Source organism: Adiantum capillus-veneris, chromosome 7, assembly GCF_014529385.1.
Source record: "Adiantum capillus-veneris isolate H3 chromosome 7, ASM1452938v2, whole genome shotgun sequence".
Lineage (NCBI taxonomy): Eukaryota > Viridiplantae > Streptophyta > Polypodiopsida > Polypodiales > Pteridaceae > Adiantum > Adiantum capillus-veneris.
In genome coordinates, this window is record NC_140937.1 from 113402361 (window position 1) to 113419502 (window position 17142).

Here is a 17142-nt window from a genome sequence, read left to right on the forward strand (position 1 = left end):
AACCCATGTGCACTGCAGAAGGGATCGGATCCTCTGTAGAAGAAGAATCTTTTTGGGCTTTGATACCACTGTTACAGGCTTGGACACTCCAAGTGAGAAATCAATAACAATACATGAACAGAAACTGCAAAATCACTTAACTTAGAGAGAGAGAGAGAGAGAGAGAGAGAGAGAGAGAGAGAGAGAGAGAGAGAGAGAGAGAGAGAGAGAGAGAGAGAGAGACGTGCGCACTTCACTTGCGCCACGTGGACATGCTTCTACCATGGTCTAGCATTAGTGATAGCCTAGCGTAGGACTGAGCTTGGCACTTTGTAAGCCTCTAGCAGGACGTGCATGCCCAGGCCGGTCATAGTTGCATACCCTGTCTTGCACAGTACAATCAATTTTCAGCATGAGCAGTTCCAGAGCATAGAACCCTTTTTGCCAAAGTACACATTTTTCACTTATTTATTAATAAGTGACTTTTGTTGGAAAAGTAGGTAGGGCGAACTGCTAAGAAACTATAAAAGAAACCCATTGGGCACTCAGTAGAGGCAAAGGAGGCAGCAGAAGGTGGTGCACCAAGTGTTGCACCCGATAGGTGGTCTCCCTCTCGACAGTACCCTCAGCACCAGCAGCATCGCCAACGTTTTTGGTTTCCAGCCATCAACAGTTTGCAGATTCAGCCTTCAGCTTCAACGATCCCATTCCACAGTAGCAAATTGCCAACGTTTGCAGTTTTCAGCCCAATTCTGCCAGCGTTCGGTTTTTCAGCCGCACCCCTTTTGTTGCAGATCCCCACCGTTTGTTCCCAGTTTCAGCACTCAGTTCTCAGCCTGAACAGCCAGCGTTTTGCATTGACAGCCTCAGACAGCCAGCGTTTTTGTATTCCCAGCCTTGCCTGCGTCGGTGGTTGCAGATCAGCCCCGTAGTGGCATAGCGGTTGCAGATCAACAACAGTTAGACCTAGAGTTTTCAAATTTCAGCCCTAGCCTCGTATCGTTGTCATCACGGCGACATCGTCTTGTCCGTGACGGTCGTCGTTGTCGTCAGCATTGTCGTTGTCGTCGTCGTCGTCGACATAGTACCTCCAGTTTCCAGCATCAGTAGCGTCAGTACCCATTAGCATCAGTATCCTTGTAGTAGCATTTGTGCAAGAATAAAGAAAGTACTTGCTTTGGCAACAGAGCAAGGGGGCCCTTGAGGGTTGGGACTCGACATCCCTGTGTCGTCTCTTTTCTCTCTCTTTCTTTCAGTTCAATTTGGTTCTTTCAAGTGAAGTAAAGTGTCCCTTGTGTTTGTGTGCGGAGTACTAGATCCGAGCTAAATCCTTACTCTCTTTCGCTGCACTTGAGAGAGAGAGAGAGAGAGAGAGAGAGAGAGAGAGAGAGAGAGAGAGAGAGAGAGAGAGAGAGAGAGAGAGAGAGAGAGAGAGAGAGAGAGAAATGAAATGTAATATTAACGTCTTCAAAAGGCCAGAATGACCTATGAGACCAAAGGTTACATGTGGTGAATCTAATACCAGGTTTGGGTACAAAAAGCACAAAGAACTGAAAAGAAAATAGTGTGTAGGGGTGGGGTGAAAGCTGATACAAGGGGAATAGGAAATACAAAGGGTGAGCTGATACAATGGGGCTTTTTGACATTCGAGGCATCATATACATAAACATCAGTATCCGGGATGACTCCTATTTCGCACCAGTATGGTATGGATCCTCTGTCGCAATCTGCGTCGATATCGAGAGGCCCCCTCATCCGTGGGCGACGGGACCGCCCCAACTCTATCGCCCAATCAAGCAGTATGCCTCTGGTGCCTTTGGTGTTGTTATGGTGTGGGGGCTGCTGGAAGTCCTTGTGTGTGACTGAAAGAAATCTGTAATCTTCCGCTGTCGTTGGATGTCTCTCATTGTGCTCCTCCTCAAGAGGTCCTCTGTGTTTGCGAATCTCCAGTAAGTATAATCCGAGGCATCTCTGATCCTGGTATCTCATGACTCTAAAAAGTGACCCAAAACCCTCTCTGAATAGACAGTGAAAGCGGCCGTATCTCATAGTATACTGGGCAGTGACATTTGTAATGTAGCTCTGTCTCTGGCTCTATTTGGCACACCTGACAAATCCTGGCCTCAGCGGGTACTCCTCTAAATCTGCCTGTCTCGATCTCTAGCGGATGTGAGGATGTGCGTATCTGACCAATAGCACATCGTATCCCGTGGGATAGATGAGTATCCATGTATCCTGGTCTGATCACAAAACCATCCTTCGTGAGTTGGAGAAGATGCTCTCTATAGAAACCATCTTCGTACTTAGCTCATGTGTAGGTTGTATCCATGTCCTCTTCGTATCCAACTGAATCAAGTCCTGTTTGATGAGCCTGGTAATCTTTGCCCTAGTGAGGGAGATGGAGGGTGCATCTAGAGAGTACTGAAATGGGGGTAGCCGGTCCATACTAAAGCCATGTAACTGAAACCAAGATGCCATCTCTGCATACCAACATTATCTATCTCCCTGCAATGCCAGATGTCGCGAAGACTATAGTGCTAATCGAGCATATTTGTCTCTAGGGACAGCCCAAGTGCTATGCATAAATGAAACTGATCGAGTGAGTGCCTCCACTACCAATGGAGGAGCAGCGAGCTCCGCCCTAACAATGTCATGTGGTACTGAGGCCTTGGCTCTAATGATAAGAGAAATCATAGACACCAAGGGCTTCTCCATACATCTCCATCCATCTGTACTGCCAGCTTTGCTATGATGATCAGCTGAGGGGCCCCATATCTCCACTCCGTACAGCATGGCTGAAGTGATCAAAGTGTCAAAGAGCCAAAGCTTTGTCCGAGGTTCCTGGAACTGAACCTGCGAACATATCCTCTCAAGTCTCCCCAATGCTGCATAGGCTTTGGTCAATCGCGTATTTGTTGCACGCCTCAGGGAAAATACTGGACCGCTGAAAATCGCCCCAAGATAAGTGTATGTATCTGCATACTCCATAGTCTCTCGACCATATGTAAAAGTGGGGGCGGACCTCCTTACCCACTGCGCCGTGGTGTTGAGAGAGAGTGTTGACACGGCACGGAAGAGTTTCGAAGCCAGATGCATTGGCCCCAAAGACTGGTGCCCCTGTTGGTATTTGTTTATTATTATGAGTCGCAACAGTCCCAGGGGTCCTTTGCTCTTAGACTCTGCGTCCAGATGCTCTGCAGAGTGAAGCCCCATGGGCTCTTATATACTTACAAGGGATGTCCAAAAGCAGAGTCCCAAAAGCATCAGGTTCAAAAGCACTTCCCCGCAAAAGCGTATGCTACCAAAAGCTCACGCAAAACTGTCAGCCTTGCTGTCAGCGCAACATGTGGAAATCTGTACAGCTGTGCTATGTGGCAGCCAACGCGATTTAGGAAATCAGCCCAGTGCAAGCTTTTGATATTTTTGGGTTTAGGCCCCACGGCTTGTGCTCCATAAGTTCTTTAAGTCACTAGGGGTTATGTTTTTAATTTCCTAGCCCCTTTGAGGCCTCTTGGCCTGTAACAGACTTGGACACCCCAAGTTGGAAATCTTGAACGACACACGAGAGAATCACTAAACACTTCACAAACTTTGTCACAGTTCAACTAGAGTCTACATGGCCTGGCGTAGTTCCGTGCCCAGAGTTATTGGCCCCAAAATCTGGCGCCCCTTTCAGTATTTAATACTCGATCAAATTACAAAGTCCGAGGGTCCTCTCTGCTCAATTGCTCCTTGGGAAGTCCGAGTACAAGAGGCCCTCTCAATACAAATTTAAAGGCCCTAAGGGCTCTCAAAAGCAGTACAAGTAAAAGCTTCAAAATCAAAAGCTACTGGCCCAAAAGCTGCCAGCAAAAAACGCGGAAATCCGTACGTTGTGCCCGTCATCAGTCATCGCGTTTTGCGGGATTCCATATGGCCTTCCACATCAGCATGACAACGCGTTTTTCGCACATCCGTATAGCTGTCCACGTCAGAAGCCACTCAGGCGATTGGGGTTCCTTTTACGAACTCTAGTGTCCCGTGGGCCTGTCGAAAAGGGACCTATAAGTTGGAACAACTTATAATGCCATGTCATCACTTTGTGACACGGCTACACTTTCTGGGTTCTTCCTTCTTTTGTTCTTTTGGGTTCAGTTTCTCTAGTCCTCTTGGCCATTTCTCTTCCAGTTGGGCACGCCACGTCATCACTTTTGTGACACTTCCTCCGTGGTTTAGTGAAGACTCACATTCTTTTCTGTTTATTCTACATTTTTATGGAGCCTTTCGATTTGTGGTTGATGTGCATTTGCAGTTGTCTTCTGCTCCAAAGATGAAAGTTTTTATATGCTTTTTGGGCCATTTTAGACTTTGCTTTAGTGTTACTGCCTTTTCATGGCAGTTTGTAAAGTTCTCATTAGTTAATTTTATAGCTTCGAGCTTTGGTTTTGAGCATCATGTACTGTTTGACTTCTTTTGCAGGATTATGGACTCATCTCCAATCATTCATAAGTTATCCAATTTAATTCAGGTAATAGAGGTGCTCGCAGAGGATGCGGTGTACTACAAATCAAGCTGCCAACATGTGGCGGCTAGTATGAGTCTGTTAAAAGCACCGCTGGATGAACTTCATCAATGTCAGATGCCTTGGAACGTCGATGAGCTATCCACTTTCAATATGCTGGAGTTTACGTGCCTGAAGCTAAAGGAGCTTCTAGAAAGCTGTAGTGGAAGAGCCAGTAAGTCGATCTTGGTAAGACCATGTGTAAAGCACAGCTTGCACACTATGTTACATCAAATCTTGAGTTGCATTTTGAAGGCCTTGGTTACACTTGCTGAGGGCTGAAACCAAACATCTGCATTTGACTTGTTTTCAAGCCTTGTCCTGTCGTGATGTGTCCCTCTCTCTCTCTCTCTCTCTCTCTCTCTCTCTCTCTCTCTCTCTCAGTTCTCTTGGTATTGTTTCTACGGTGTTAAAATCTTCTCTTCTCTTCCTCTATTCACTCTCTCCCTGGATCTCAATTCGTTCCTTAGGTTGGGTCGCCCTTCCCTGCACATAAGTATGATGTCTTTTCTTTGCGTTCTCTCTCTCTCTCTCTCTCTCTCTCTCTCTCTCTCTCTCTCTCTCTCTCTCTCTCTCTCTCGTTCAACTCTTGTCGGATAGGTCTCTTGGAATAGTTTCCCAAAATGTTAAATATTATCGTCTTCTCTCTCTCTCTCTCTCTCTCTCTCTCTCTCTCTCTCTCTCTCTCTCTCTCTCTCTCTCTCTCTCTCTCTCTCTCTCTCGTTCAACTCTTGTCGGATAGGTCTCTTGGAATAGTTTCCCAAAATGTTAAATATTATCGTCTTCTCTCTCTCTCTCTCTCTCTCTCTCAGTTTTGAAATTGCTGTGTTGTTTCTTTATACAGTACTTTCACTGGCAGCCCATTCCTAGAGAGATGAGGCAGTTAAATTTTATGAAATGGCCACAGCTCTCAGGAGCCACTGATGGTCGCATTTGTTGAGTTCTTATGATAAGACAGCTCGGCTGCATAATTCAGGTTATGCGCAATGATGAGTATGCACGTGACATATGGGGTTAGGGTCAAGATAGGGAATGAGGGAGGTACATCAATTTCTCCTGGAAAATGCACAAGCAGCCCAGTAGGATGTATGGAATGATGGTATTGCAGGGAAGGCAATGCGTTGTTGACAGAATTTTGAGGCCAGGTGATATAGCTGAATGACATGCTTAGTTGACTGAAATTTTTGATGTCTGAAGGATGTTGAGGACATTTCATGCATAGTACCTGAGGAAGCTCCAAAGGGAAGAGAGCGCATGGTGTTGCATTTTTAAATGGCATGCCAAACTCGTGTGTTCAGTTGTTATACACATTAACTATAAGAACGAAAAAGACTTTATCTTTTTTGTGTGAAAATTTGAAGGGATGGTGACCTAAAATGGGAGGCTTTTTATTTTGTTTTACATCAAGATTTGTAAGCTCCTTGACCTTTTAAAATGTTCAACTTATAAATAATTTTACAAATTTTAGATTGGATCGCCCTATTCCTCTGTTTTGTTTTCTTGCAGCCACTGAATGTCATAGAGCTAGTATAATGGATCATTTGCAAACCCCCCACCATCTCTCTTCCCTGAGATTGTGTGTGCAATGACGGTTGTAGACTCCATGTTTTCATTATAGTTGGCTGCCTCCTCGTATAATGGATCATTTGCTACCCTCCACCATCTCTCTTCCCCGCGATTGTGTGTGCAATGACATTTGTGGAGAGCCTCGAGAAAGTAATTTGGTGTCAGAATAGCAGTGGAAGATGCAATGAAGACAAGAACTGGCCTCCGATCCGGTGGACACCTCGACTCCGATCTGGCCCGATTCCGATAAGAATCTCTGACACAAGAGAACACTTGCAATGCCACAAACTTGAACAAGGCACCTGTGGAGAAGGGAGATAACTGAGGTAAAAAGAGACGGGACATTTGAGAGAGAGAGAGAGAGAGAGAGAGAGAGAGAGAGAGAGAGAGAGAGAGAGAGAGAGAGAGAGAGAGAGAGAGAGAGAGAGAGAGAGAGAGAGAGAGAGAGAGAGAGAGAGAGAGAGAGAGAGAGAGAGAGAGAGAGAGAGAGAGAGAGAGAGAGAGATGAAATGAAATGTAATATTAACGTCTTCAAAAGGCCAAAATGACCTATGAGACCAAAAGGTTACATGTGGTGAATCTAATACCAGGTCTGGGTACAAAAGGTACAAAGAACTGAAAAGAAAATAAATTAGTGGGTAGGGGTGGGGTGAAAGCTGATACAAAGGGAATAGGAAATACAAAAGGGTGAGCTGATACAATGGAGCTCTCTGACGAGAGAGAGAGAGAGAGAGAGAGAGAGAGAGAGAGAGAGAGATTTTAACGTCTATGTGAGGCCAAAGTCGACCTATGAGACGAATCAAGTATACATATGTGTATGTCTCCCATCTATTGGAAAAGACAAAACAATCCAAACTGGTACAAAATAAAGAGTAGATCTCCTCGATTTGTCTGTGTGGAGTCGTGGGGCCCAACATCCGGTAACACTCGGATGTCATCTGGCAGCTCACCTCAGCCTGTTGGAGTGTCACTCCCCTCGGTGGATTTGGGAGTGGAGGAGGTGTGGTCCTCTGGATAAGCTGTGACTGTCTCCCTCCCACTCGTGTCTTTCTATGTGGCTGCAGATGTGTATCTCTATGCCTCTGTATCTCTAGCAAGTAGTGTCCCAATTGTCTCTGATCTTGAGAATGCATGATCTCGTGGAGGGTAGGCTGCCCTCTGAATAATGACTCGTATCTACCTCTAATATCATCATAAATTCTGCCTCTGCAAACGAAATGCTCCTCACCCTCCATCTCCTCTTTGCATACTCAACAGACTCTCTCCTCCCTAGGAATGTCACGAGCTCGCCCCACCTCTATCTCTAGTTTGTGTGATGATACTCTGAGCTGACCAATCGCCACCCGTGAGCTGTGTGGCATGTAGGTGTCCATATAGCGTGGTCGCTATATGAACCGTCCTCGAGTATGGTAAGGAAAAGATCTCTGTAGTGTGACATCTTTCGTTGAAGGAGAGATGTGATCCAAGTCTGTCTAATGTATAGTTGCTAGAGATATTGTCGTAGCACGATGTTTCTCTCACTACATGAGAGATGAACCTGGGGTTAGTTGGGGTCATAGTGGAATGGTGGCAAGCTCTCAAGATCACAGCCATGTGCTTTGAACCATGCTCTGACATGGGTGTACCAAGCTCTGTCATATCCAGACTCTGCTATCTGTATGTCTGACTCAAAAGCTCGTCATGTGAGTTGGTCAGCCGGGAGCTCTCTCTCTCTGTCTCTCTGGATAAAGCAGATCGTCTGAAAGAGTGCCTTCACCACCATATGGGGGGGGGGGGGGGGGGGGGGGCCCTGCCCTGATGATGTCATGTAACACTGTGTGATTTCCTCGAAACAAGCGGGAGATCATATATACCTGTGGTCTCTCGATTCGTGCCCACTGACTATCTGTCAACCCGGGTGCCCACACTGTGGCTGCGTACATTAGGACCGGGGTGAGGTATGGGCGGGATGGTGAAAGAGCTAAGGAGGTGGGTGGCCTTTGTGGATTCCATGATGTAATCAACGGTACTCTCCTCCCCCCCCCGGCTGTAACCCTATGTGGTATGCATGTCAACCCACCTTAAGTGGACCATTAGGCCATCACGTTCTAAATAACAAGATAGTGCTGAGAGCCTAACCTGAGCAAATGATGGCCGTACTCTGTGATGCGGGCTGTGTCTGCTGAATCTCTCATGGTAGCCTCCTCCTGTGTGGCGTGTAGTGCCACCAGGTCCTCTGTGTCGTATGTCTCACATTGGTCACAACATGTCTTGGCATTGAAGTCTCCCATGAGGAAGACTTCCCCAGTGTATAGTACTCCATAATCTCACCTGGAAAGCATGTGCATGGGGATGGTCTCTCTTCCTTATCCGTTTCCATCTACGTAGTAGCGAATTTGGAGCCTGACGGGGAAGTAGTAGAGGACAATGTAGATGATCTTGTCCCATGATAGCTCAAAGGTAATGGGCGTGCGGGTCATGTGCAACAATTTGTATCCTACTCTAGAGTCCCTGTCTGAAGAGTATAGCCACCTCTCCTTATCCTCGTGTAGTGTGGTGGCGAGCACTCCCTCGATGTGAGGACTCTCATTGAAAGCCATGAATCCTTGGTAGACTTTGCTCTGGGTTCTCGTGTGTCTCTGTCTGGAGAATGAGGTCCCGTCCTCTCATCACCTCCTCAAGCCTCTCTGGATGTGTCCATAGATCCCTTGTGTAGTCCCAAACTGCAATGTGGATCTCCTCATGTGTCTCAAAGGCCGCGAGTCCCTATGCGATGGTCTTGCCATCAATGATGACCCTCCCATCTCGGTATACCACCTTCTTCTCTTCTTTGCGAGCTTTCTTGACTCTACGCATATATGCCCGACGGGTCTTGTTGCATCTTTGTGAGGTCGTCGTCAAGTTAGATAAGAGGGCCCTCTAGCCCTCTCAAGATGGCCACTATTCGCGTCTTCTCTTCCTCGATGGTTGTGTGTATAATGAGCACCTCATCTATTTGGGCTTCCGCTTTCGCCTCTTTTTTGATTTTCTTCTTGACTACTTCGACCCATCCTTCCTTGGTAGCCTCCAATTGGTCGATGCTTGCCGTGAGAGCTTTGGTGATCCCCTCCTTGAGGGCTTCCTTGGCTTCCACTTTGATCTCTCCTTCGGGGGTGAGGGATGCGATAGAAGTAGGGAGTAGTTTGGTTTGCTCCTTCAACTCTTTCTTTTCTTTCTTCCATTCCTCTTTCTCCTTCTCTCTATCCTCCTTCCATGCTTCCTTCTCCTTGGTCAATGCTTCGACCTCTTTCTCAAGCTTGGATAGCCAGTTGATGTTGAGGGTGTCCGTAATGTAGGGCGCTGCCTTATCTTCAAGTTTGGCCACATCCTTCTTCGCGACGTTCTTCGGCATGTCGGCCGAGGGGACATGCTGAGGGCCGGGGGTGGGGGGTTTGTTTCTTCAATGTTGTGCACTCATAGGGAACAATCGGGTGGCTATTGTATGTCAAGAGGCAGCACATGAGGGCAACGTTGCAAAAATCAAGTGTGTCTGCTCATGGCAAAGCCAGTAATGCACAGGATGGAATTGCCTCTTGGGTTTTGGAAATGGTGCAAATTGCTGAGAGTCGTACAATGAAGTGATATATTCAAGTTGGCAGGGGTTACAAGCAGAAGATTCCAAAAGCGACCGGGAATCTGCAGTAGGATTGTTGCAGATGTGGCAATGGAGCGGTCGACACCTGTGGCGGCTGGGGATGCTCAAGGAGTATGCTGCAAAGGCGGGAATGTCAACGTTGTGACTTGTTATTACATTATACACTCTTCTTGATTCATTACATATGTAGATGCGAAGTGTGACTAACCCAAGAGGACCCCTGTTCTTGAATGGTCACAACCCTTCGCTCTAAAGTCATGCCTCTTCACCAACAGCCACACTCCTTCGACGACTAGCCACATTCCTTCGCAACTAGTCATGTCCCTTCAACCAATGGTTGCGGCTCTTCATCGAATGGATGTGTCGTTTCGCCTAAAGAATGTCTATTCGCCTAAAGGATGTGTCTCTTCGTGAAGGGTCATACTTTCATATGAACCTGTTCATCTCGGAGCCTTTGTTGTTCATCTCCTATATAAGGAGCCTTTGTATCACAATTTCAGGCAATCAAGCAATCAATCAATCAATCAAACACAGAGTCTTCTAAGTCTTATCTCTGAGTCAAGTTTAAGTTTCTTAAGTCTTAATCATGAATTTAAGTACTTAATTAAGGATCAGTAACTAGAATCCTTAAGCGGTATGAGAGCAATTTTTTTTCCTGGGACTTGTGGATTATGAGCCTCTCATCCTCGCCGCTACGGGCTAACCCTCTCCCGGAGTTGCATGGAAGTAGAAGAAAGGTGGTACACACACTCAAACGAGCATGAGGTAACTTACATTTATTTTGCTCCAATTATATAAATAAAAGACAGCAAGATGGCTATGTGTGGCGTACCTGATTTTGGGATCATTGTGTTAGTGCCCCTTAGCGTGCCCTTTCATTGGGATGTACCCCTTCGTTGGTGCCCCTTCACGTAACAAGGTATTGAACCAGCAGGCAACCACAACCTTTCCAAGGATCAGACCCCTCCCCAAACGATGCGTCTTTTCGAAGCCGGTTTGTGCCCCTTCATGTGAACAGACACCACCCTTGGCTCTCTCTTTGTTGGTGACTGCACCTCTTCGCTGGCATCCTTTCCCCCCCAAGGGTCGTAGCCATCTACCCCTTCATATACTGGGCGTTGCGTTTCACTCTCCAAGCGGCAGCCTACGTAGAATCCTCACAGTGCTCGACCGTGTACTTGGCAGCTTCTGCTTTGCGCACCTGAAATGAACGCGGAGATGGATCTCCCGGCCACACGGACCGCCTATAGATACGCGTCGGACGAACCACCCGACCATAGCCACCATCCGGCAGCTCCCCCTGTGCTGGGGCCTCACCTCCTCGATGTGACCTCGCGCACTCCTAGCCTCGCGGGCTAACCACTGGCACTCTGCCAGTGGGGGTCGATAACTGTAAATGAGGCCTTGGCCTCCCTTTTATAATAATGGCTAGCCACACTGGCCGGGTTCACAGTACGTCCGCCCGGACACTGGACGCCCATCCCGACGGCATCTGGGCTAGATCCCCTCTCCTGTGAAAGAGCGGGACATAACAGCACCCCTTCCCAAGTGCGATACCGTTCATATGGAAACGCTAGGCTGAAACGCTGGTTGACAATTTACGCTGGTTGAAGAGTTACGATGCAGAGTATTTTTACGCTGGCCTGAAATCGAGTTGAAGTTCTGGCTGAATTTCTGCGTTGCTGAAATTGGGCGTTGGCCCATTTCACTTACGCTGGCCTTTTTGAGTTAGATAAGGTTGGCCCTTTTTCAAACTCTAGGGACCCTTCCCATTTTACCCAAATTTAACCCCATGTGAAACCACACTTTCAAGTCAAAATACATCAAAAGAAAGTTATATATATATTTTTAAAAAAGGGAGCCCTCCCAGTTTTGAAAGTTCACATGCGACTTTCAGTCTCTTCTCCAATGGTGGCTCTGTGTGCACCTTCTACGCCCGGGACATTTCGCAGTCATGGCCGATGATAACCCGTGGGCACCCCTTTCGTATCTCTCGTACATGGTTGAAGTTCTAGAGGGAGATTTTACCAGAAAATCCTTTTGTTCACGAAGTGATAATTATTCTTGATACTTCCCGCTTCTGAAGTACCCGTCCGGAACTTGCTCATGCACCTGTTCTAGTTCCTATTCTCCTTGTTATTCTCTTTGAGGAACAACCATGCCGACATCTCAGGACGTAGAAGGCGAATCCGAGGACCCGATAGCAATTCTCAAAGAGCAGATGGCCGCACTTTCGACGAGTCTCGCATCAATCAATATTCGCTTGGAGCAGATGCAGATGCAAATGTTGCTAATTGGACTATTTTCTTATTTTCTAGAGTAATTTCTTTTTATTGAAATTAGGATATTTAAAGATGTGCACTTGAATCGTAAGGTTAGGAACTGTAGATCTACTGGAATTAGTAAAAGCCATCAGGAACGGAAAACTCTGATGCGTCATATGATGGGTGACATTAAGCATCCCGAAGGGGTTTTACCGTTAGTTCGGTAGGAGAGACCGGGAAACGAATATTCCTGATGCGTCACGTGATGGGGTGACAGGAGCATCGGAAAGGGAATATCTCGTTGGTCTGGCAGGAAACCCGAACTGGAAAGAGGAATACGTATAAAGACGCAAGCACAAGAATAAAGATGGGTTCTGAGAAGCTTTTCTTAAAAAGCGGAATATTTTAACGAGTTTTTTGGGAAGAGCAGACGCTTTCCCGCGAGGAATCTATGTCTGCATTGCATTTGTGCATGTGGTTGCATCTAGGGACGCCTGGGAAGTGCTATGAAAGACATTGTTTTTAACTTATAAGGTTTTATTGAGTTTTTGGGCAGGTTCATACCAATTTTAGAATATGCCGGCCGTCCACTTAATAAGTGGGCAGCCACTTAGAAAATAAAGCAACAAAACCAGCCAACGAATTCTCTCCCCCTTAAAAAACCGCTGCGATCTCTACGCAGCTAGCCTTTGCTCAGCTATTCCTACTGTGGCCAGGGAGCTATAAAAGCACCACATGCCCTCACTCAGAGCAAGAGTTGCCAGCGCCAGCAGGAGAAGACTCTGCCGCCAAAAGACGCAAGAGATCACGAGACTACGAAGCACGGAAGTCGCTTTTTCCACGCAAGAGCGACAGGCATCTATTGTGGATTCGCCATACGAATTGTTGTCGCGTGTTTGTGTGTGTGTTTGCAGGTACTTCATTGCGAAGGAGAAGCGGAAAGGCTTCGGCCTGCGCTTGGGAATTCCGTGAAATTGTCTGCGGAGTCTCAACTCCGAGTACAAACGAGAAAAGGATTGAGAGCTCGCCTCTTGGATTTCCCTTACGAGAAGGAACGACCATCGAGTTAGAGAATTAGAACGGAGGGGTTTTCTCCGGTTCTTGTGCTTGTAAAAAGATTCTCCCTAATAAAGGATTCTCTTTAAAGGGGAGGGACCAACCCATCTTCTGGTCCCAAATACTGTGTCGAACTTCTCCCTCAACTCTGTTTAGTTGAAAGATTATTTATTTTCATCTTGTTGATTATTCGTGTGGGCTCCCGTTTGTGACAGTGGTATCAGAGCTCGGATTCCTCTCTTCCTTTGCAAAGGAGGACGATTCCAGAAAGGAACGGGAAGAACCATGACAAGGCACGGAAGAACAGCTGAAGACGAACTTCAGCAAGTGCGAGCCTAACTTGCGGAATTGCAACAACTCATTTCGTTGCCAGTTGTCCAAAAGGCTTTGGACGGAATCAAGAAGCCGCAAGGCACGGATGCTGATGGGCGTTAGGAAAATCTTGCTAATGGTAGTAACCCGCAGGTGGATGGTGCGGAAAGAGGTGCCGAAACGCACAAGGGATCTCCGGATCCGGACCCAAGGCAAGGGCCAGGAAAAAGAACTTTCTCTGCTTAACGAAAGCAAGGATGTCTCTATCTCTTCTCCATCATACCCTCCTGACTACACTACTACATCTACTTCTCATACAGTATCTAAATCTTCTCCCAAGAAGAAAACTCCTACTACTTCCGTACATACTACTAAAGAGAAGCCCTAGTTCAAGAGGGATAACCGTAGACGTCATCGCAAGATGCGGATTTTCAAATCCGGTGACAAGGATGTGAAGTTTGATAACTACACAGGATTGAGAGATATCTCCAAGGCACTGTCTTTCATCAAGCAATTTAAAGCTGCTTTTGCCAACGGAAACTTCACTGAAAAATCAAAGTTGCGTCATGTTGGGATGCATCTCAAGGAGACTGCAAGCAACTGGTGGTTAGCCAAAATTCTGGAAGGTACTCAAGCCAGAACCTGGGCTCAATTCAAAGCTGAATTCTATGAACAATTTCTTCCACCTCCTGATTTCAAGGACATTCGGAAGGAATGGGACTGGCTCGCCCAGAAGGAACATAAGAAAGTCACGACTTATGTTGACAAGTATTGGTCGGTTCTTCTAAAGGTTACTTCTTTTATGAAGATCTCCGACAAGGAAAAGATGCAAAAATTCGAAGCGGGTCTCCTACCACAGCTTCGGAAGAGCGTGAAGGTGTTTCCTCATAATACCCTTCAGAGGATGATGGAGTCAGCAATCACTACAGAAGAGATACTCCAACTGGAGTAGACTATCCAGCATCAGGATCGGACACTTAAGTCTGGAAAGATTCCACTCTAGATGCTCAGTGAATGTCAGAGCAGGAATTAGCATCCTAGCCCGAGATTCTTGAAGGATATGTACAAGCACTACAGTTGAGGACAACTGTTTAGAAGCCAAAGGGATGTTGCTAATTGGACTATTTTCTTATTTTCTCGAGTAATTTCTTTTTATTGAAATTAGGATATTTAAAGATGTGCACTTGAAACGTAAGGTTAGAAACTGTAGATCTACTGGAATTATTAGAAGCCATCAGGAATGGAAAACTCTGATGTGTCATATGATGGGTAACATTAGGCATCGCGAAGGGGTTTTACTGTTAGTACGGTAGGAGAGACCGTGAAACAAATATTCTTGATTCGTCACGTGATGGGGTGACGGGAGCATCGGAAAGGGAATATCTCGTTGGTCTGACAGGAAACCCGAATTGGAAAGAGGAACACGCATAAAGACGCAAGCATAAGAATAAAGATGAGTTCTGAAAAGCTTTTCTTAAAAAGCGAAATATTTTAATGAGTTCTCCGGGAAGAGCAGATGCTTTCCTGCGAGGAATCTATGTGTGCATTGCATTTGCGCATGTGGTTGCATCCAGGGACGCCTGGGAAGTGCTCTGAAAGGCATTGTTTTTAACAGGTTTTATTGAGTTTTTAGGCAGGTTCAGACCAATTCTAAAATATACTGGCCGTCCACTTAATAAGTGGGCAGCCACTTAGAAAATAAAGCAACAAAACCAGCCAGTGAATTCTCTCTCCATAAAAAATTAAAATGAAAAAAATCCGCCGTGAGCTCTACACGGCCAGCCTCTGCTCAACTATTCCTGTTGTGACTAGGGCGCTATAAAAGCACCACATGCTCTCACTCAGAGCAAGAGTTGCCAGCACCACCAGGAGATGACTCTTCCGCCAGAAGACGCAAGAGATCGCGAGACTACGAAGCACGGAAGTCGCTTTTTCCACGTAAGAGCAACAGGTATCTATTGTGGATTCGCCATACGAATTGTTGTCGCGTGTTTGTGTGTGTGTTTGCAGGTACTTCAACGCGAAGGAGAAGCGGGAAGGCTTCGTTCTACTCTTTGGAATTTCGGGAACGGAATTCGGAAATTGTCCGGGGAGTCTCGACTCCGAGTACAGACAGAAAAAGGATTGAGAGCTCCCCTTTCGGATTTCCCTTACGGGAAGGAACGTGTCACAAACTACTGATGTGTCAAAGGCCTGAAGAAGGGAGCCAACCTGCAGATGTCGGCCGAGGGGCCTAAACCCTAAGAAGAACAATTACCGGTCCTACCAAAGAGCAGACAAAACAAAATCGCACTTCCAAAGTTCATTGGAAATTTTGGTTGCGTGCTCCGACTTCGGACTTACTGCGTGCTCTGACCCCAGGCTTACTAGCCACTCCCACCCTTACTACATCGCGCATCGTGCGCTCCCGTCTTCACCGCTCATGTCTTCCATGGCATAAGCCATTAAGATCACTCGCAAGAGAAGGATCCAAGATTTGTTTCAAGTCACTGTTTTTCTCAAAAGCAGTGCCATGCAGATGTTGATGTCTACAACTACCAAGCCGCACACTGCAAGGACTTGGCAAGATTTAAAGAAAATTTTTGCCCGAAGTTATATGGTTTCTGACATCTTCCTTCGGAGTGCAACTTCTGGCAGAGTGGGGTATTCTGAAATGCTTGCCATGGAAACCCTTGCAGATTATGACTTGAAATTTGTCTCTTCACGAGCAGATGACCTTGGAGGTCCAGTGCGATTGCTATCTTGGGACTACCATCGCCGCTAAAGAAACACTGTTTGTCCAAGAGCTGATGGACCTGCTGTGCTCGGCTACGACCCTATGGAATGAACCTAACCCTAATTTTTTGGTGCAGGTTTCAGGATGGAAAGTCAGTCGACTTTTCGAGCTCAACTGATGTTTGAAATCTGTTTGAGAACTTGTTTGGTGATCTTGTTTGGAAAATGTTTGAAATGGATGGTATCTGTTTTGAACCTGTCTTGGTGCCGATTTGAATTGTTTGACTCTGGTTTTAATACTGGTTTCAATGATTGGTGATTGTACTCCCGGGTGGAGTAGTGAGAAATGATGTTTGAGAATGCTTGTTCATACTCATGGCCCAGACCTTGTGGTTATTCGCGGAGGGAGTATTGAATGATGGAAAAGTGTTGTTTTCACTCATGGCCCGTACCCTTGTGGTTATTTACGGGGGGAGAATTGTTGTTGTGACTCCCTGCCTGGACCTGGACGGTTATGCGGGAGGAGTATTAAGAAGTTTGAGCAGTGGCAACTCTCAGCACCTCCAAACGACGTAGGCTGCGGTCTGTGGGGCGTTTGGTTGTAAAAGGCTTCTATATCTCCCGGCCCGGACCTTTTTAGGTTCCAGTCTCAGCTGCTCCAGTCCTTACCTTCTGTGGTGCAAAGAATAAAACAGATACAGCCTCTTGCAGCACGGCTTTAGTCGTTGCAATTGAATCTTTGGACACAACTTGTTCCACAGATAAACCCTTATAGATGGATATACCTCCAAACACTACTTTGTCTCAGTTTACAACATTCCTTCAGGAGGATTATACTGTTCTAGCCAAACCAATGGAATACCTTAGAGATTTCCAACAAGTGGTCATCACTCAACAAAAACTCAAGTCAGTTTACCAATAGTTTCACTTGAAGCAGATAAAGATTCAATCTTTTCTTGGACAAAGCTCATAGTTACAAATGACTTTGACAAAAGCACTAATCAAGTTGTAGATGTGATACTGATACTTTTGACAAAGATGAAACAAGTTGCAGATATGGTCTGTTTTCAGTTTGGCAAAATAGTTATGGTCAATAA

The 17142-nt window shown here is 46.3% G+C and overlaps 1 protein-coding gene across 3 annotated transcripts in view; it reads left to right on the plus strand.

Moving 5' to 3' along the window:
* The window catches only part of LOC147454450 (U-box domain-containing protein 4-like), a 51800-nt gene that overhangs the window by 18808 nt on the left and 15850 nt on the right, over positions 1–17142 (plus strand). For all 3 annotated transcript variants that reach the window (XM_086516405.1, XM_086516407.1, XM_086516406.1), the window contains one exon: positions 4438–4708. In XM_086516405.1, the coding sequence (XP_086372531.1) occupies positions 4442–4708 (267 nt within the window). In that variant the 5' untranslated portion in view covers positions 4438–4441. The remainder of the gene's footprint in view (positions 1–4437; positions 4709–17142) is intronic.